General features: G+C 38.5%; 1 protein-coding gene across 10 annotated transcripts in view; it reads right to left on the bottom strand.

Moving 5' to 3' along the window:
* Positions 1-22370, bottom strand: part of NAV2 (neuron navigator 2) — a 368230-nt gene that overhangs the window by 12450 nt on the left and 333410 nt on the right. For all 10 annotated transcript variants that reach the window (XM_065839241.2, XM_065839242.2, XM_071808810.1 and 7 more), the window contains 13 exons: positions 20590-20778; positions 16116-16168; positions 14714-14737; positions 14522-14596; positions 10851-10934; positions 10145-10256; positions 9347-9492; positions 6583-6755; positions 4486-4639; positions 3787-3946; positions 3199-3299; positions 1594-1689; positions 1267-1435 (listed from right to left, as the gene is read on the bottom strand). In XM_065839241.2, the coding sequence (XP_065695313.1) occupies positions 1267-1435; positions 1594-1689; positions 3199-3299; positions 3787-3946; positions 4486-4639; positions 6583-6755; positions 9347-9492; positions 10145-10256; positions 10851-10934; positions 14522-14596; positions 14714-14737; positions 16116-16168; positions 20590-20778 (1536 nt within the window). The remainder of the gene's footprint in view (positions 1-1266; positions 1436-1593; positions 1690-3198; positions 3300-3786; positions 3947-4485; positions 4640-6582; positions 6756-9346; positions 9493-10144; positions 10257-10850; positions 10935-14521; positions 14597-14713; positions 14738-16115; positions 16169-20589; positions 20779-22370) is intronic.

Here is a 22370-nt window from a genome sequence, read left to right as displayed (position 1 = left end):
CTGATAAGCATTTACGCCATGTCAGCAGTCACTTTAGGCAGAATTGGCTCAGGGAAAATACACAGCGCTTCAAAATAAACAGCAGAAAGGGAAGTTGGCAGATCGCACAGAGAAATGTTTGCACCTCAATGGCTACTTGGAATATTAAATATTTGTACAGGCAGCTTTATATCTCAAAGGTATATGCGTTTTTCCACGAATTGATTAAATACATTTCTATTTTATTGAAAACTGTTATCACATAGGAACCTTCAAAGCACTAGTCAAGCCAATGCAAGTTAAATATAAAATCAGATTTAAGCTTTACAGATATGCCTAGACCTTAAGCAATATTTCAGTTGGAATCTACTGTTGGACGATGTTTTCTAAGTAAGCAGAATAGCCTGGGTTCACATCAAGCCTCAGTAAATTGAGACAATTCATGGCTTATTTTGTCTTCCTGCCCACTGATTTGCTACCCGAGGTAACCGATTTTTTACATCAATATTCAAAAAAATCCAACTACTCTCAGTCAAATGCCATAGGGAAAACGAGCCGCAGAGTGTTTGGCAATGCCCTCAAATACTCAGTGCTCTCAAATTCTCTGCCGTCCAGATGCAGATCTATGCTCGAGATTTCACTGGTATAACTTTGAGCAAACTAATGTACATTTAAAATGCAGTGGCTGAGGATTTTTTCCCTCAAATCTCGTTTCATAGTACAACTTTCATAGAAAAATGGTTCTTGGAGAAACCAAATGAGAAACCACATGAGAAATATAAGCACTGAATTCTTATCAGCATGATATAATGAATTTGATGAGAACTGTGAAAACCATACATTCTGAAAAAATCCAGATTTTAAGGTGTCCCTGGGATGAACTCTGGGATCCCTCTCTACCGGTGCCTGAGGAGGGATCATTCAGTGAAGCAAATCGCAAGCAAGTGACATCAAGATCCTTTTTACTTTGCAAGAAAGAAATAACAACTATAGTTGTTACAAAGAGGTAATATAATTCTGAGGCTTTATTCATTTGGAAGGTATTTACTGCTCAAACATCTTCACGATGTCCCTTGTGGTGTGACGTCCTCTCCGGGACACCTCCAGGCATCAGTTCAAGATATGTGGAGAAAACTGCGGTGTGTAATTATTCCTACCGTTTCACTTTGAAAAATTGCTGAATTTATAGGCTTAGCATCCTCTAAGTGCTATCTCCATCAAATGAAAATAGGAGGAGTAGTAACTGTAATTAGTGAGAAGTACAACAGACAGGTCAAGCGTAATTACCTTTGACGGTCACTGAAATAGTGTTGTTTTCTCCAACCAGGTAGCCACAGGGCAACAACTCGGGTGTCTCAGCGCTGTTGGTGCGTTTGATTTCTCCGATGCTGTAGCCCAGAACACTGTCTGAATTCAGACCCAGCTGGCTGACGGGATCCACGTGAATTATATATTCCTGGGGTGAAAAAGGGATGCAAAACGTTAGGAAGCATCGAGATCTCCGTGACTTTGTTCTATGATATAATAGTAATAATCACAGCAAGTTAAACATTGCTTGGTACCACCGAACTCTAACAGGAAAACTAAAGCATGCAGCAAATTGTACTCACTAACCTTAAACAAACGTCTCACAACCCCATCCAGAACATCCCATTTGGTTTTGCCGCTGACTCCGATGCAGCCTATGAGGAAGGTGCGAGGCCTCGAATCCTGGATGCATAGAAATGTGAATTTAAGTTAATAAATATATCCCTTTTTTTTAAATTATGGTACATCTTTACCACTAGTGAATTCTGAACACTATACAAAAATCCTTCTTTTCTACACTGTTGGAGTCACAAACCTAAACGATACTTAGACTGGTACTGACGTTAGGTAGAAGGTGTTTATTCATCAATCCATCAACAACTCAAAAGCCTCTGAGAGGATGACAATTTTGCAAAAAGACAGAAAGACTCTTAGGAAAATTCTAGGCAGAAAAGTCCATGGCATGTTCATATTTCCATGACTTCAGAACCAAATATGAGGCATTTGCAAGGTTTATCCTATTTACTTCTAGAAATGCTGCCACAGACATACAAATCTAAATAGATTTATAGAAATGATACATGATTATACGTATATATAGTTATATATGTGTGTATGTATATCGTTTTATATAATCTCATTTCTATAGTAAGACTTCAAGTCTAACTAAATGTAAGGAATCATTTCACTGTGAGCACAGTGAAGTCCGATAGAACTAGCAATATAGTTTTAATGTCAATTTGCTTAAACAGGTCTGCAACTTATTAATGCAAAATTAGCGTTCAATGGAAAGATCTGCTGAGTCAATTTTATTTCCAATTATCCAGATTGTTGTCCATCTCTTACAAAAGACATAAAAATATTTCTTAAATATGCTTTTACATGTACTAATACTGTGAGACAGCAAGGTCAGTGCTTGGTAAAGATTGCATAGTACATCCACTCATGCATTACACACACAACGTGAAATGTATTAGGGTATTTAGGATTCTTTCAATTACTTGAGAATGGAGAACATCTGAAAGATGTCATTCAAAACAGGACACCTGTACCAGAGGGGACAACTTGAACTAGAATGATAAACTATAGTTCTACCAGTCTGGATCCATTAAGTTCTTCCAGAATATTGGTGCTTCCAGCACTTTGGTGCATCTTCTGTCAACGCACTGGATCACTTTCATTATTATTTACAATTTTATTGATGTTTAACAGAAAGGCTCAAGAGCTTTTTGCGGCTTTTAACACATCAGTCTTAAACAGATGTTGTCCCAAGGTGCAGATTAGTCCCTGATGTTGGAAGAGTGGCCTCATTTTCAGAGATGCTACTGAAAGGCTTAAATAGTAACGTTATCACCTATATCACTGACATATGGTCTAGTCTAGCAGCCCTGTGGTACTTTCAAGGTTCGTGGCCATCAATGCTGATGGCACCAACAAGAAGCTGTGAAATAAAAAGTAATGGCGGGCTGAATCCATGAGACAACCTGAACTGGTGGTGTTGGCTGCCAGCAGTTCTAAGGAAGCAGGAGGGAGCTGAGCACCTTGGCTATCACTAGTGATACACCAAAGTACTATCTTGCAGAGAAAATTGTAAAAAATATTTTGCAAATAAAAGCCTCCAAAACAATTCGAATTCTCTGCCCCATTGCAAAGTCACTTATATTTCAAAGCTGGGGACGACGCACAACTCACCTCCTTCCACTTCATTTCATCCTGAAAGCTGACAACTATTTTGACGTGCCTGCCTCCTTCTTTCCGTGCAGACCCATCCCCAGTGTCATCTAACAGCATGTCTGTGAAGAGAAAACATCAACCGCTCTGCAGCTGTGTCTTAATAACAACGAACACTATTCTGATTTACACCAACTTGTCTATTGTAGTCAAACACAACACATCTGGGCTTCGCACGCCCAGAAGTAACAATGTAAGAACCAGTTTACTGACTTCCCTACCCAATATCAGTATGAACGTCATTGAAAACTATTAGCCGGTTACTCTGTATTTTCCTTCCTATAATATATGCCCTGGAAAATATACACCATTAAATGGCTTTAAACACGACTCTTCGCAGCTGAGGTCATAATTGGACAACTCCAATCCAGGGCGTAGCAGACTTATGACGACATTTTAAAAGAAGGCTTTGTGCCAGCTCCTGACATATTTCCACACCTCAATTGTTAATAATTGTCATGCTTTCATTTTTCCACGGCTAACCAAACCAAACCAAACCTTCCCAAGTGCAGGACAAAACCTGCCCACCGCCCTTCTCATTAAACTCACCGAGACTGGTTGACTCCGTGAGGTTCAAACTGTGTTGAGAGAGACCCACTGAATGTCTCGGAGAGGATGAAATGGAAACCTGAGACTGAGCCCTGCTACAGCTGCCGTGGTTTTCGGATTTCAGCCGATCATTTTCTGCTTTTAATTTTTCAATCTCACTCTTGAAAAGACAAGCCAGGAGTTAGAAGGCACAGCGAAAACGTACACTCAAAAGAGAGCAACGTAAGTAACTGAAGAATAAATAGTACTCTAGCAGAAGTGCCATTTTCATATTATTTCAATTTACTTTAATAAATTAATTATTTTAATTATTGCAAAGTCCCTTCCATGAAACTTTTCAAAGTATCTTAGAAAAACATAAATATGTGGGAATTCACTAATCACTGAAATGCAGCCACTTTAAAGCAGAGAGCAAGGGAACATCTTAAGAGGTTGATGACAGTCAACAAAATTATCCCCCCATAGGTTTCTAGGGTTGAAACAGTTACAGCTGCAGAGTTGAGGGCAGCACACTTTATATGTTCAAGCTGACTTTTAATGAAGGTACAAGGCTTAACACTGGCACAAAACTAGACACGACTTCTAATAAGCATTCAAAAACTTCTAATTTACCTTCTTTCCGCTCTTCACTGTGTGGCAGGTTGGCCAACCTTTAACACACCAACACAGGCTGCAATATTTGGGGTGGTTATCTCTTACCTGCATTCTGTTCATCGCCTCCCGAAGCTGGTCGAGCTGATGAGCGGAGCTAAGGGCTTCCAGACGAATATCGGTCAACTTCATCTCCTTATCTCTCAGCTCGTTTCGTAACTGCATGACCGTTTCAGCTTCACTGTCAGTGCATTCAGAAATACTGCAGAAGATGGAAAACCAGACATTGAACGAGACCATTTGTTGCTTTTCAGGTGGTGCTTCCCCAGCATTTATTAGCAAAGGAGGAATAAAACCCTTTTATTCTGCAGGAGGCAGGCAACAATTTTGGGCTGCTGAATTAGTGATACCATACATCTGATATTAAATAGGTCATGGAAACAGTAGAGAGTAGTGAAATCAGCATGTGAACAGAATGCTGGAAATCAAATACTATTGGATACTCCTCATTTTCTTTCATGGTAGTTGCCATAAAGGAAAACTTCTAAAGCCAAACTCCAAATAAATTAAGGGGGTGCAGGCAGCAACAGCAGTTGGTTGGAGATTGATGAGTTTACAGACAGATTTAAAGCTCACCAGGTGTGCACAGCTGGGTTTCCCTGAACTGTTCTGGAGGGCTTTGGAACTCTACACCTATTCAAGCGTGATAAATTCCTGCTCGCTTTAAAGCACTCATGCTTTAAAAATTTTTGGTGGCATTTTTCTTCCCTCCTCCCACAAAAAGAAAAAAATCTGGGTGAGTAACATTTCAGCGCATTCATAAGTGTATCTATATAAAGATCAACTACACAGCTGCATGCTTTAAGAGAGATTAATTTTAAATGTCTCTCCCTAAATCAGGTTAATGAGAGATGTTTTCCCCATCAAAAAGCCAATAGGCCAAAATACACAAGTTTTACTTGTGCTGTAGCCTTGCCTCCGTTCCCATATTTACTCTTTTCTCATGTTTAGCCTTTTGGCTTTCATGTCAAGACGAGACGTATGCACACAGCGTTTTGACTGATGACAGACGGGATCATCATTTGACAACTTTCTGGCCTCAGAGTTCTGAAGCACAATTCGCCTCCGTCACCAGAAACTCACTGAGTGAGGCTCAAGAGACTGGAGAAGCTTAAAAAAATTCATGGGGGATTATCTTCTGCTACTAACATTTCATCGCTATTATACGGCTGGAAATTATTGCTATTGTTTTCACCTCTTCTTGTGAAAACAAGGGATGGACAAAACTTCACGTTTGGGTACTTACTCCAATGCATTTGTTCTGAAATCAGGCTGGAAGCTTTGCATGACATCTACGAGGTCATAAGGCTGGCTGGTAATTAATATGTTTCACAATACTGCCTCTTACAACTGTCTGGTATTTATCTTACTCAAGTGATGAAACTACTGACAGAATTAACGTAAAATCCGTTCTACAAAGTTCTCCAAGCACATTCTAAATGTGAGTTCAGACTCAAAACAGTGCCGTATGGCTATTATTAAACTTTATTTCACAGGTGGTGAAAATGAAGACTTCAGATCGCCTGTGACCTTCCCATGAACATAAAATGGGTTTAGCATGCATCTACATCTCATTCTCATACACAGGCAGAAGGGTATGGTTTGGTCCTACAGATGAGCCTACATAACAGCTTGCTACTACCCAAGTCCAGCTCTGTCACTAAATCATGCTTTGATTTCCAGTAAATTCTCACTTTCATCTGAATTTATCAACTTAATTGGGAACTCATCATGGCAGATTAGCACAATATGCACTGCCTTAGTCAACTGAGAAAACAAAATCCCAGGCTTGGCCTGGATTGTTTCATTAACAGCAAGAGATCCGATCAATTCTGCACTCCAAGGTCACCCCGGTTATAAATACTCTTCATACTCAATACGTTCTGCTGAGAGAGCACCCCGATGAAATATTAAATTGTGCTACAGCAACAAGGCAATGATTTTTGGCTTCCTGGACACTAACACAAAGGTGCTGTGTTGGGAGTCAGCTTAAATATTAAATTCTCTGAATACATGCATACAAATTTTCTGCCCTCTGCCTGTATCTCCGTAGACTATGGAACATTCAAAACTGGCAGGAGTTGAAAGTGTGATTTTTGCTCATTCTTTTAAATTTTCTATTTAAAAACTGAATAAAACACTTACAGAGAGTTGGAATGGGAAGCTCTCAGCAATGGCGTTGAAACAGTGGTGTTATGGTGTGGTAGCTTTGGTGAAGAAGGTAACGAAGAATCAGTCATCTCCTCAATATCTGAATGAGAAGATGCTGACTTGGGAGATTTCTTTTTCCCAAAAGCTTGCTTGAAGGAGCTGCGTAACTGAAAAAACAAGACCACAACAGTAGGCACATCATTAATAATGAAAGCAGGCAGAAAAAACCACAGAGTAAAAACTCTAACATGCAAATACTCCAAACCATACAGCCATACTCACATATTTTAATACAAGTAAAAAATGAATTAAAAAGCTTTTTTTTTTCCTTAACTATTTTATGAGATTAATAAGGTCAATGGGATTGGATATCAACGCTTCCTATTTTTAAGGTAACTATTTTACAGCAAATTCCATTCAGTGCAACAAGCGATGTTGTAGCAACTTGCAGCTTTAAGGTAACGTGGCTCAGCCAAGGTTAATGGTGCTGACATGGTTAGTCATGTAAATGGACGGGTTAGCTTTGGATCTCGCAGTTTAAAGTAGTTCTTCCTTACCTCATTGACCTGCCGGAGGAAGCGCAAGCAAAAGGAAGTGGGGGAAGGAAAAAAGACATGTTTTAACAGATAAGGCCAGTGATAAGGAAAGCTTTGGATTCCTAAGACAAACATGACCAATAATCAACAAAGACCAACAGTTACTTTAAAACTGGAACCCTGTATTTTCCAGAACCAGGTGTTTCAAACAACATAAGGTCATTTTTGCACTACTTGTGGGAGACGCCAGACCCAGATCTCTTAACTACTTTAATTACATTTTCTCCTTGGCTCGGACAGAATGTTTTGGCTCACAGCCACGTTAATACTGTGTTTTTCCTTGCGGGAACAGGTATTTCAACCAGGTGGGAAGACTGAATGTTATCTACCTAACTGCAACTAAAATAACCGTTGTTAATGTGACCGCCATTTTCCAAACAGAAAGAATACATATTCATGTGATTAAACTGATGTTATCCCAAAGTTACAGCTTAACACTTAGCATTCAAGAAGTGTTTGGGCAACACTGTTGCACATACAGTTTAACTTTGACATTGCCCTGTATCGAGTCACTCCCTTCCAACTCAGGATATTCTATGAACACCACTTAACGCTATCGCAAATTACATGTTGTGAACAGGCTGGCTTAATGTGAGCTGAAAGTTATTTTTAAACGAGACAAAGACTCCTACAGTGAGAAATGTTGAAAATCTGGTGTTTCGGCTCTGAATTGACGGCTGCATTGTTTCCATTTATAACAAAAAGATCTTGGATGAGGATTTCCTCAGTATTTGGAAATAAACAATATGTGATTCAGACTCAACGTACGTATTTTTCTCAATAAATTACTGGTTTAATTTCCAGTCTTCATTTTGCAGCAATGATGTACTCATTTTTAATAACAACATCAAAATACTATCCTGTTTTTTTTCTACTTTACGAAAACTTTATTTCTCTTCATAATAATGGCATTTTTCCTTAACCTTGTTTAAAATGAGATGAATGAGAACTGTAGGCTGATGTAGGATAATATTTACCAGGTTACAATAACAAAGAGTAGAAGCTAAAGCAAAAAATTAATAAGTGTTTTATCTGAACTAAGGCTTAATGATTACAAAAGGTTTGTCTCACAAAAAAGAGTTGTTAGCAATTTAAAAGTTACAGCAATTTACTTAGTCTATAGCTACTGTATAACCCAACACAAGAAGGATTCGGAGATGACATTATTTCCATTCAGCCAGCTATTTAAGGGGCAGAGTGGAAATACTTTTGTTATGAAGAAGCTGGCAAGATATCAAAATAAAACCACGGGGATAAGAGAGAAATAAAACCAAGAACCTGCTCAGGAAGCCGTTTCTTACAGTTCAGGAGTTTCATAAACATTTCTGAGAGGATATTGTGCAAATATAAATCAAGCTTTTACCAGCTGAAACCATGTTTTGTATCTATACAGGCTTATCTGTACATCCAAAAGATCCAGGGAGATTTAAATTCAGCGGGAAGGAAGGGGTGGATTGTTTTACTGGCTACGATAAAGGATCTAGGGACTTTAGTCCAAACTACAGTCAGACTAGGTCACTAAGGCACTTATGGTCTAATTGAAAATGGAGTTTAATATAATGTACCTTTCCTCCAGTACAGGGTACCTTGTACACAGTATATGATGAGCAAAAAAGGAAAAATGGGAAATTACAGGTAAGTATTTCAAAATCTTGCAAAATAAAGGTCCATCACAATAAATGTTTAAAAATTGGTGGCTTTTTGTTGTAGAACTCAAGGGTAACGTTCAAAACAGAGTTCTTTAAGTGCTTAACACATTCACTGAAAAGAAAGACCTATGAGCCAAAAAGAAAAAAAAGGAAGAATGATCTTTCATTGTCGATTTCTTTTACTTTAATGACAGACGTTGAGTTTTCCCTAAGGGGTTGGACATCATATTACTTTTAGCCAGACTTGATCTTTGACAGCTATTTCTAATTTAAGACTGGCCTTTTGGCTGTTAAGCTAAAATTCAATCCTAGGCAGAGTCAACACAAGCATATACATCACTTAGGACTCAATTAAGCCTTCAAAAGAGAGTTTACATAGGATTTAAACCGCGCATAGTCCTTGTGCTGACCTGTCGCGTGAGGGGAGGAAGGAGGAGCTGAGCAGCTCCATTTCACCGTGCGTGTTCTGACAATTTTATATAAAACTCATGCAATCTGTTAAAATACACTCACCCAGTTCTTCCTCTTCTTTTTCTTCGAATCGCTCTCAATGTTGCTGCCCACGCTGGAGTGACTGGTAGCGCTGTTGATACTGGAGACGCTGTCTGAAGAGTGTTGCCTTCGGATCCGCAGGTCTGTGGGCTGAGTAGCTCCAGGTCCTGAGTACCAGCAGAGGAGGTGTCAAAATGAAGTAAGAAATCGGATATAAGTGTAAATTATGGGCATGAGCGAGAGAAGTCAGATCAGACAGGATTGTGTTCGGATGTTATGTTTGGAATTGCTGAAAATGCCAAAGGAAGTAAAGCGCCTGACAGCTCTGAAACGGGTGAATTCAGATTGGATTCGGATTGGATACCAGGAACAATTTCTTCATGGAAAGGGTTGTGAAACACTGGAACAGGTTGCCCAGGGAAGTGGTGTAGTCATCATCCCTGGAAAGGTTTAAACGATGAGGTTCTCAGGGACATGGTTTAGTACTGGAGTTAGGTTATGGTTGGACTTGATGGACTCTTCCAACCAAAATGATTCTGTGAACTACTAAATGCTTATAATAAATTTCCTGAGTTCACACAGAAGGTGGAAAAGCTTTGTTAAAATGTCTTCTCACGTACCCGACACACCCATTTACTTCTATAGAATTTATCGCACTATTAACACGGATCCAATTTCAAATCCCCACGATACCAAAACAAGCACCTAGAGCACGGCCAAGAAACAAAGCTCATCCCTGACGGTTACATCAGCTATTACTAAGCAGACTAAAGTCTCGTGGGCACCCCACGGTTGCTATACTTGGCGTTAGCTTCTCACCTTTGCAGTTGAGCTCAGGTGTGTTGATGACTCCATTGATGGCAGCCTGGGCAGCAGCATTTTGCTTCTTCAGTAGTTCAATTGTCTTCCTTAACTCGTTCAGCTCTGAGTCCTTGAATAAGAGCAAAAAAAGTGGTGATACGCTGGAAAATGCAGATGATATCGAACTGCTCCAAAGGAGCCACCTTTCAATCTACGCATTTGTAGTAGAGAATTTATGGAATATATATGTACAATGAGACGAAAATGTGTTTGGTATACCTGGGGAAGTCCAGCCTCAATATGTTGCAAAATGGCTTTGTTATTATGATAAAAAATATGTACATGCTCCGTAATACAAAAATAATGTGCATTCAAGTACACTGTCCAAAAATCCAACCGTATCTCTCTTGCAAGGATTCTTTTTGGTGTTTCTCTTGAAAGCGCATGCATGTGGATTCATTGGGAAGAAATTAGTTACAAAACTCTGCAATATTGAAGACTTGTGTCCAAAGCAACGATTTATTGGAGTAACCTGACTAGTTGCCACAACATCCCAGTGAGAAAAATCAGTATTTTATAAAAGGTTTTATAAATTTTGCTCTGTCACCACAATTGAGGAAACTAAGGCAAATTGTGGTTTTTTTCCCCCTCAACTACAGAAGGAGCGCAAGCAACAATGTTGGAAACTGAAGTTAAGAGTTCCCCATGTATTTTTCAAGCTTGCCTTTTGTTCCGCTGTCATGGTCAGGCTCTGCAGTCTGATCGTCATGTTCCCCAGGCTCTGCTCAAATGCTGCCACCAGGTGAGCCTGAAAGTTCAACCATACAGAAACAGTTTGTTTTCTCCCCCCAAAACATGAACAGTTCTGCACGTATTTAAATGAACCATCCCCTGCATTGCATTGTTTGTTGTGTAAACGATACGGAAAAAATAACACCGATTAGAAAAGGTCAAATGAGTAGAGCATACGTTGTGAAAATATTTGCAAATTACCAGGAACAATTTAATTGTGGAAAATTAGAAATGCCAAAGGTAACAGAGCAATTTCAGAATTTTAGAAAATGCCATCTACAGCTACCACGAGCAGTGCCCTGTGAAACGATGCAGTTAAACCCTGCCCTGCTTGGCAGCAGCTGCTACCAACAGCTTTAGAAAACAGACACAGGAGTAACGCTGTGACCTGGGACATCGTAGGAGATTTTCTGGAGGTGGCTTCTTGCTCAGCTGCTACATCCACTTCTGCAATAGCCAGAACACTTTTTTCACGTGTATTGTAACAGAGCAGAAAGGTGGGATTTTTTTCCAGTTTGAAATTCTCAGTTATTCAGTAAAACGTGCAATCCTGCATCCAGAATAAAACCACCTTCTGGGTCCCTAGGAGTTAAGGTCCTTGGGAGAGCCACATGTCAAACTGATCTGGTTAATTTATTTTTCTCAGTTTAAAGCTGCTTAAATTTGATGATAAATGGAAAACACATTTTGCCAGTTTACTGAAACTGAAAGACATATTAAAATCAAATTTTTTTTGAACCATCTTACAGATTAAATACTGTGGCTTTCAAGGGATGCTTCATGGAATACACTTTGTCACCTGAAAGTACGTCCTTGGTTATCCAGCCATGTCCCCAAGCTATTGCAAGCAATGACATGTAAAGACCTCCTATCACCAAATACAGAGAGATTCTAAACATCTCCTGCTGCTCATTTTTGAAATCAATCTTTGACTTTTTATGTGGGCCACTGTTAACATGTAAAAGGTGACTCAATGATTTCTCCAACACTGGAGTGCACCTTGCTTGCAACCAAGGTCTATGTGCTAAATATCACCCAAAACTTCCTGGTGCTTGGTCAATTACTCTTTTTTCTTTTCCTATGAAGCACTGAGAACTCATTGTTGATTATATTAAGGCCATCAGCTAAGAACTGAACACTACTGAGAAGTAAAAGGAAGGAAAAATAGATTGAGAAGATGGAAAGAAACTTGATAAATAGTGCCAATGACATGCCACTGTTTTATAGATATGCATGCATATGTATGTACACAAATAACTGGACACAGGCATAGGTCAAGATATATTTGCCTCATTAGCCATAATAATCTACACTAACCATACAAAATAATATTTTATTTCTCCATTAAAAATAATTCTATGCACACATCAACAAGTAGAATTGTGCAAAATCCTTCCAAGCGGAAAAGGACATTTGCCTAAATATATACAGAATAGCAAAATCCTTCACAGTGCTATTCCAGACGTATTAATCAGCAGTACACAGCTGACTTATCCTAAATAACTGTTCTCACATTCACAATGAAAACAAACACGAGCACTACAATAACACGGAGATGTGCATCTCTCATTCCCATCAGCCTCTGTGAAAATAAGCAAAGCCGAGACTGTGAGAAAATAGCAAAAAAGTAATTTAAACCCTCACGCTACACATGTTTGAAAACCTAAATATTTGTTTTAAAAACACAGTCTGCAAAGTTTCTGTTGGGGAGGATGAACAGGGAACAAGAGAAGTGATATCCAAGAATCCTCAGTGATACTTTGCAAAAGCAAAAAATACATGGGCAAGCGGGACTACATGGATTAATAATGGGACACAAACCGCTAATGCTTTGACCTTAATAAAAAGCTGCTTTCAAAATTGGATCAGGCACCTTCTAATTACTCCTATCTGGAAATTTTCAGTCAGCTACAGAAAACAGATATCTTCACTTCATAGCTGGAGCAAAACCTTTTCAAAACTCTTGCCCCTGATGGCTTGAGAAGCATCAAATCTTCAGTGTGTATACAGGAAAATTTGGGGTGGGGGGAACCACAATAACGAGATTAATTAAAATTGCCTAAGTTAAAAGCATTTAAAAAACCCCCAAAACTCTTGTGTCAAGGAAACTTCCATAAAGCAGCGTCTTAACAATCACCATTTATTAGTCTTGATATTTTTGGGAACAAACCTGACCTTTTACATGGAAATAACATGTTTTTCTTGAAAAGAGGCAGCTAGAGACCAAACTATAGTACTAGAACAGTCATAGCGGAATACTACGGAATACTACCAAAATAATAAATTATTCTAACATTTTTGAGAGATAAAAAAGAAAACCACAAACAAAAGATCAAAAAAAACCCTAAATGCCCCCCAAACAAAAAATGTACAGCAGCAGCATCTGTTGAGAACTATTCTCTGCAAACACAGTAGCAGCGACCACACTTGAATTCCTCAGTAAATGAATGGAAGCTGGGGCAGGCACAGAGCAGCATGTGCTACTCATTGCTCTTGCACACTGGCTACTACTGTGTTGAGTAACAGTCTGATGAATGGGAACCCCGAGTGAAGAAGAACGCAACAAAGCTAAGCCAGAGCTGGATGAGTTGCAGAACCAACAAGTTATCTGATGGACACAAGCTGGGTTATTTAACAATCTGATGATTAAAAAATAAAAATGTATGCAAGACTCTGCTCCTTTCTTACACACAAAAGATGCTTCTGGATGCAAACCAGCTCAGGTATCCAGTCAGATGGAAGCTGCCTTTACTGTGCCACGTTTGGTATTCCCCCCATTGGGAGAGCTGATGGACAGGAATATCCTCTCCAGTAGCACGCGTTCCGATGTTTATTCATTGCCACAAACTAGGATATTAGTATGATACAATCTAATGACTATTCATCTGTAGCTTATTTACCCTAGAACTGCTTATTTTTCTAGCAAGCTTCTGTTTTGCAGATTTCTGCAGCACAGAACACATAAATAAACTTGCTCAGGGTCACGCACAGCACCGCTTCGACACCTCCTGGCTTCCAAATATATATATTTTTCCCCAAAGTGTTTTACATTACTTATTCAAATTCCTCAGAGGAAAAAAGCAGAAATATTGCTCATACTGGTAAAAATCAGGGATGTCCACTCTATAAATAAGTTCTCAGAGCCCCTCATGCCACTGTTACCTGTCATGTCATCAGTCCACATCTTTATGCAGTGGCAAAGTATAATCCATTTCAATCCACGTTTTCACCAATTTCTATTCCTACCGATTATAATTGTCATCTGTACCTCATCCCACCCAAACGACAAAACAAGACACTATTTATAAATAAAGACACTGTCTTCGACAATTTTCACAAGATCTGAAGATGGTTTGCATATGTATAAAGCCAAATTAATATTATGAGTCAGCATTTAAAGAATGACATAAGACAATTCAGTAGGACGGAGGATGTTATTTTGGGGAAGGTCCCACATGCATGTACTTATTTTTTTAAACACATAGGTAATGCGAAACAAATGTTACACACATGAAATCTTTCTGTCACTCATTAAAAACTGGGGTGGTAATTGGTACGTTAAATGTATTCTCTGCTAGTGTTTGTTCTCAGAGTTGTACTCACATTGGCAGTCAACTGAGTTGTCAGAGCTGACACTTTTTCTTGGGATGCATCCAACTCTCTTCGTAGCTTGCGAATCTATATATTTTAAGAGAGCACTTTACTGCACCGTGATACGGAGAAATAAAATAGCAAGACACGAAACGCGGTGTCTTGACAGAACATCGATGCCCGTCAAACATGATGCGCTCTTACCTCTGACTGGCACTTCTCTTCAGGCTATAAAATAAAAACAGAGGAAAACACATGAAGGGCTTGTTTCTAACCCAAGTTATTAGCTGATGTATATGGTAGGAAGTCACTTTACCATCCTTATGTAAACATGTCCACTACCAGCCACCACGAAAATTACACCCAAGAACACATAAAACTGAGCTTAGAGAGCAGCTGCTGAGTACTTTCCTTGTGGCTCTTGGGGTTATGGACAGCAGCCCAGAGGAAAAGGTCTGTTTTCCATCCTTCCAATAGGTTTTCTTTATTTTGGCTTCATCAGGACCTTGCTTGAGGCAAGGTCAACAATGAAAAGTGGCATTTTCAATTTATTATCAAGGTCTTAAGGCCATGTTACACACGCAGCTTCTTAGAAGTGAAACATGTATGTGAAATAACACTAAATAACACTATGCTGGTTGGACAGACTCCTCAGACAATTACACATCATCTGCCAAGTGCAAGTTCTTCCATATATTCTTGTATCACGTATGCTTGTTTCAACCATGGACGTGTGATAAGCGTGAAGATGCAGTGCACTTGCACAACAATTTGAAATTAAAGATCCTGTCCAATTAACACGTGTTTCAGCAGTAATTACTATCCACTGCTTGTTTTTTTAAAGGGTTGTGCTTTAAGAACCCCTCAAAATCGTGGTCATAGCACCCTAGGAATACATGGTCCACCTTTAATCTGAGTAACTGGGATACTGACAACACCCTCCAGTGCAGCACAGGTAACTTGAAAGATCTCCCATAGCATATATTCAAATGGTTCCTGAGACTATTAAAAGAAAATAAGCAAATGCAAACTGCATTTTAAAAAAAACCCTGTATTTTGAAACTCCAATAAAGTCTTATTTTAGGATCAGATAACCTTAATGAATACATACTTTTTGAGAAAATATTACTGGCATAGTTAACAAATGGCTTCTTTAGAATTATTAAAATAACAGAATGCGAGGTTGAAAATCTGTGCATTAAAAAATCTCCTCAAACTCCTTCAGTAGCAACTCATTAACACGAGGCTGGAATGACTTCATTCAGCAAAGTCTGAAGTGCTTTAGGTAATGAAGTTCAAATCTCCTCAGATCTGCCAAGGTCCTTTGTAGCAAAACTTATTTAGTGTACTTGTAAAATACTGACTCCAAAAATAAACAGCTGCTTTTAGGCCATTAATGTCTGCGCTTAATGAGGATACTGCTAAATATCCACAGATATCTTTATAAATGTAAAGGTTTCTTTCATAGCTGGCACTCGGAACACAATCAAAAGAAAAGCATTTTTTTTTCCTTATCGTTGAATGGCAAAAATGATTAGCACAGTAAGACCAGTCAATTCAATAATTTTGATTAGTAAACACAAATTGTTCATTTCATTATACTCACTGTTGAATAAATAGATGACGTACTGGATACCAAAGACAGAGAAGAACCATGCACTAAAGGAAAGAAAATAAACACAATTAATATAAACACAGCAACCACACAGTGGAATCATCATAGACCGTCCACTACCAGTGACCAGCCTACTGAAGAAATACTTTCACAAATTTCATTATCCACCATAAACTTCATTACATTATTGCATCGATAATGTACAGTTTGAAGAATACATGGCCAGGTGATACAATCCATAAACTCTAGGTTGGTAAAGCTCTTTTAACAATTTAATCATACTGGGTTTTGGGGAAATGCAGCTGTATCTTCCTTCTTCTGGCTGCGAGGAGCTGTATCATGGGCATTGAGGAGCTGAACATTTCCTATTTCTGCAGGGAGTTTTGGTCTTTCTTTAAAGCAATTATATTTCTTTAACAAGGCAAGGTTTGTTCTCTCATAGAAAAATAACCGGAGCTACAAAACCTTTTCTGGAAAGAAGAATTCAAGTCAAACAGTTTTTGCATTTAAATATTCATTCAGTACAAGAAATACATATACAGTGATTCTCAAGCTTGTTACCATCACCCTGGAGTTAGGATTTACATATACAGAATTTTATTTTTGCTTATGCTATTAAAAAAACACAACAGCCTACCTGAAGCTGCTCTTTCTGCTACTGAAACATGCAAATATTTATGTTCCCTTTATTTTTATTTTTAGAAACAAAACGCATTTAACTGAAACTTTCATTCAGGTAACTTCATATAAATCATATTAAATTGTATCAAATCACTTTTTTGATCTAAATCCTCCAGCCAAAAAAACAAAAAGGTTTAGAAAAGCTGCCATTTTGCTCTAGTTACCTACTGAAATTCTCCTACATTCATAATGAATGGTCTCTGCTTTCCCATTGACATTATATCCTAAGGCAAGGCTGGAAAGAGAAGTAAACAAAGTCTAAGTTGGCTTCTGGAGGAATTTAAGAGAATTTAAAAAACCCACAAGAAAGTCTAAAAAACCCCTCACACCCATTTGCTTTTTCTAGTTAATCATATTTTCAATTAAAATGATCTTTATAGGCAGATGTTAAGGACTGTACTGCATTAAGAACATAAAAATAACGAGTGTGAGTCAGAGCCAGGGTCTGTGTAATCGTGCGCTCCATCTCTGGCTGCAGCCTCAGCCCGTGTTTAGGGAGAAGGATGCAAGGAGGAGACAGACACCCCGTGATTTTTGCCCAGGTACAACCATTGCGTCTTCTGGGAATCAGCAGAGATGGCAATTCCTGAGATGGAAACTGCACTCAGACCATTATTTTTCATAGTCGCTGTGACCTACTGACCGTTGTTAACTTAGTTACCTACTTCTGAACCCACTGACACATTTTGCCTGTAACAAAATTCTTGTGTTTAGAAATATAACTATTTGCAGTTGTTTTAGACCTGCTGCTGAATCAGTCAGTAAGTTCCTTGACTGTCTCCATACCCCTGTGATATGGGAAGTAATGGATAAACATCTTTGCAATGCACTAAATTATATATTATCCCCTCCCTTCAGTCACTATTTTTCTAAGCTGAAGATTCCTAAACTGTTTTAACTTTCTTCATACCACAGATGTTAGGCACTTAAGATCTCCTTGTTGCTTTTCTTCTTACCTGCATTTTACCCTTAGGTTCACCTTTTTTTAAGACGGAAAGCCAGAGATTACGATATTATTTTCTGGCTTGTCTCTCTATATTGTTTTATTCAATTTTTTCGAATAGAAATGTACTGAAGAAAACAACCGTACCAATCGGCCAGAGAAGAACCAGATCTTGCAATGGATTGGGACACAGGCATTTCTGAGTCAGCATTAACTCGGATTGTTTAAGATCACATTGGGACTTCAAAAGGAGGAAAGAAGACTCAAAATGCAGTAAGTGAAAGCACACGTAACTCTGGGAATCATATTCCTGCCTTATAATACGTCACAATTGTATCATTGGAGCGTGTGTTTCATTTGAGATGTCTAGTTTCAATTACAACTAAGGAGTTAATATTTTTGCCTAATTTCTTTTTAAACTATCTGCAGATGGCTACTTTTAGGCTATTTAATTAGGAGCCTGAAGGCAGTTATGTTCTTGATGTGATTGCTGGTTTTTTGTAGTTAACGTGCATCTGCACGCAGGCTACAAACCCAAATTGTTTTGGAGCTATTATTTTAAAGCACTATAAACGTATACGCAAGCATGTATCATTTTTTAATGTTAGAAAAGAAATGGTCTAGTTGTGATCAACTGTCCAAAGAGTAGAAAGAACAGGTCCTACCCTACAGTCAGTAGCACAAAAGTGAATGAACAAATTTATATCCCAACGACAATCAATTTGATTCCTTTCTCTTTAGGAGGTGGAAGTATCCGTATGGAGTCAGCGGGAAGAATGGTGGTCAAGAGGGGAAACTTGATCGACAAAAGACCACTTATATTGTATTTATTTATTTTTTCCCTGAAGTTCTGGGTAGTTCGGGGGCTGATCCTGCTCCACCTCTCTAGTCCTGAAACCCTTCATTATCAGAAGAGTTTAGGCACTGCAAGACCAACTACCATTTTGACCCTAACACAGGAGAGAACACGACTGTACTTCACACTATGCGAACCAAAGGAAAAGGCTTCTAAGAATAAAACCTGGCCTTGCTGGTGTTAATATGAAACAAATGTCTTGCAGTCTCAAATAATTAAGAAGTAGGTTGGTAAGCTTTATTTAAGACCTGGATTTATGCTTTATTGACACTGTATAACTGTAAAAGATTAATATGTCTATTAACAACAAATCTAATTTCTATAATACTTTTTGACCTATTGTCTCAGGTTAAAGGTGAATGATGTATTCATACTTTTGATCTATTCTCTCATTCTGTGAAGGTGAATTACATCCATGGATTTGAAAGCAGAGGACAACATACTCCATATTCAGAAGCGCTTGTTCAATTATAACTTGTGATTCCCTGAGAGATCAGCAGGAGATAATGAGCAGGCTGTACCTGCCTTCTGTACGGCCAGAGGAGTAACAGAAGATCCTTAACCTGAACAAAGACTGCACCTAAACATTAAGCCCATCTAGTAAAATGTGATTATCCATTTAGGTGCCAAAAAATTTAGGAACATCTGAAAGAGACTTCCTCAGCATTACCACTGCAGGGTCAAATTCTCCTGGACAATAATTTCTGAATTATAAGAGATAGTTTAACCTCCAACATGGATCTGCTGAAATCTCAAGCACACTTAAAGACTAAGGTTACAAATTTTTAAGAATGTCTTCAATAAAACTTGACTAAATTTTGCTACAGTAGCTCTTCCAACAAATCATCTAAATACAACACAGATGCTGTGATTGAAATTCCTTCACAGGTTATATTAAGGAACTCTTTAGTAAGAGCAGGACTGTTCATCTCAGCATGGAATTCAGCTTGGTATCAGGCAGTCTCTGACAGCTCATGACCATCTAGCTTTCTGAGGGCACAGCACAAACAAAGGTTAATTCCTGCAAGGACACTGTTTTCAGGCCTACAGCATTATTCTAATAATTTTCAACCCCTAATGAAGACCCTCAGCCATAGTCCTCTAAAATACAATTAAATGTAATGGAGTTAGATCGGGAAATTCAACAATGAATTAGCCCTTCATATACAACCAAGCTCCCAATCCTTGCCAGGAAGGAGGCTGAAGACTCAAAGAGTTTCCTATGAACTCCCCATGACCCCCTCCCAGAGCTTACCCCTCGCTGGACTTGCATTTCTTTTATCAGGTATGATTACATATTTGAAAAGATAAAGAGGAATTAAATTAAGGGCTCTGAGCAAACTGATCTGGCTGAAGATGTCCCTGCTCATTGCAGCAGGATTGGACCAGATGACCTTCCCAACAAAACTATCGTGTGATTCTATGGAAAAGAAGAGCCTACATGTTTTGGAAAACTACTCAGGTCTCTTCTGTGGAAACCGTGACACCAGCTCAGGACATTTCGCAGAAATAACCATTAAAGACGATTTGAATACAAATTAAATACTAGAAAAATTATAATAAGTGGGATAGAAACAACAGTCTGTCTGGTATCAATCACTTATACTAGAAACACAAGTGTGGAGGCCCAGATTCAGACGAATAGTCCTGTTCATGGAAGCACTTTAATATGCCAACTCTAAGCACGAACTCGAGTCATTCTGAGATCACAAAAATGTAGCACAGGATGCATTTAAACAATTTCTTGAGCAGTGACGGTCTAGGTAAAACACTTGCTTTCCTATGTCAGAGGGATCACTGAATGAACATCATCAGAACAATAATGACCAGGATTAAAGTTCTATTTAACACTGAGAGCTCCACACAGAGAGAACTTTGCTCTGAAACGACCCCCATGCAGAACTGAAAAGCACCAAATTTATACTTGGTTTATGTAAGAATGTCGTCTTCCAATTGTTTCCAGCACCACCACATAGTTCACTGACCTTCTTCAAAGCCATCGCGGAAGGAGCCGGATCGGCTCATGGTTCTGCTCTTCTCGTCCAGGGACATGGAGCTGTTCCTGAAGCGCGTGTCACTGTAGGGGTCATAAGGACCATCTGCGTTGGAGAGGCTGTGGGTCCGGAGCATGGTTGGATTTGACAGGCTCATCTGGGCTGCAGTGGTTGGGCTTGCTATAAAGCGAAGAATAAACACCAATTTATTTGCTCGACCGCAAATTTTCACACCTAATTTTTGTGCAACTGCCAAAAGACACAGATTTTTGATGTCATCCTCTCCGGGCTTCATTATTTTTCTAAATTCAGTGAATTCAAATAAGAGGCATGCAAATCAATCTAGTGACTAAGAAAACTCAAGTAAATAACGTAATTTTAAACACTGGATGATATGTCTACGCTTCTGCAGACAAGCTCAGTCAACTCATTAACACCTTGTAGGCATGAACTAATTAATCCTCATTTAATTTGGAACAGTCCTTCCTCAAAAAAGACTAAAACACCTGAAGGAATTTAAACTACTACTTTGTGTATATAGAACAGGCCTTAAGAATTATCTCCTCCAAAGCTTTCGAGTTCTCAGAAAATGACTTTTTGCTACGCATTTAAGTCACAAATTTTAAGAGCTTTAGTTTCCTAATTGTTTATTTCCACTGTTAGGTCCTAAGAATTATAAACCACCAATTTGCCCTCATAAGCCAATATTCTCCAGACAGTGTTCAGAGTACGTCTAATTTAGTTTCACATTTGTTTAAAGGACTTTTGTGCTAAAATTATAGCTGTTATGTATTAAGAACTATTTGATTTGTGGGCAAAGAAAGAGAACAACAGAATTGCTGTTCAGCTGGCAGGTTCCTCTTGGTGCGCTGTCATTGCCTGTTCCTACATAAACCATCAACTGATACAGGCGATTGTAGAAGACACAATAATTCAGTTTAAAGGTGCTCAACTTTCATATCAAGATTTTCTATTAAACTCAGTGACCTATCTTGACTCCAACATCTCCAAGCTCTTTTCTTAAGAACACAGAATATATTTTTCTTTTGTTAATTGCTTGTGGCTGCATAGCATTTTAAGCTTATTAAAGTAAATAATCTTCAATATTCTCCACAAAGAGTTAACTTTCTGGGCCTAATACTACACTTTTTTTGGACCACTAAGGTGCTTTAATGACAGTTTGTTAGCTGTTGGCAATGTAATTACACTGTCTATATATTCAGCTGAAATTCTGTTAAGTGTCGGTTTATTTAAAGCTGTTTAATTGTTTCTTTTCAGCGCACTCAGAGAAAGGCTCTAAAATGTCACCTCTGCAACTCAAAACTGCACCAGAAATTCACACCAGAAATTCCTACGTATGGGCCTAACTATTTTGCACATTATTTCTTTATTGTTCTAAAAAAGATGGAGGGGATTCCAAAAGTCAAAAAGAAGCAGAAAACACCTGTTTGACACAGTACTTTCCAAGAGTCACTTGACTTAAAGACAATATACACTGTCAGGATCGATTTACATACCTAAACAGATTGTAAAGACAACTAAGTGATATTTAATCAGCACACCAGAGATGAGCATTACCAGCACTTTAAATTAGGTTATTTCAACTGCAGATGTGGTCAACTAAAATCTGCAACGCTTTATGGGTCCTGTCAAGCAACTTTTATTGTTTCCTTCATTTAAAAAGTGTTTACTTTTATCAGTGTAATTAAGTGAAGCAATGGTATTTTCTCTGACTGAGTTTTATATATTATTTCAGACTGAGCTTCACGCCA

Source organism: Patagioenas fasciata, chromosome 5 (assembly GCF_037038585.1).
Source record: "Patagioenas fasciata isolate bPatFas1 chromosome 5, bPatFas1.hap1, whole genome shotgun sequence".
NCBI classification, from domain to species: domain Eukaryota; kingdom Metazoa; phylum Chordata; class Aves; order Columbiformes; family Columbidae; genus Patagioenas; species Patagioenas fasciata.
The sequence above is the reverse complement of the archived record's forward strand: the minus strand, read 5'-3'. Positions and strand labels throughout refer to the sequence as shown.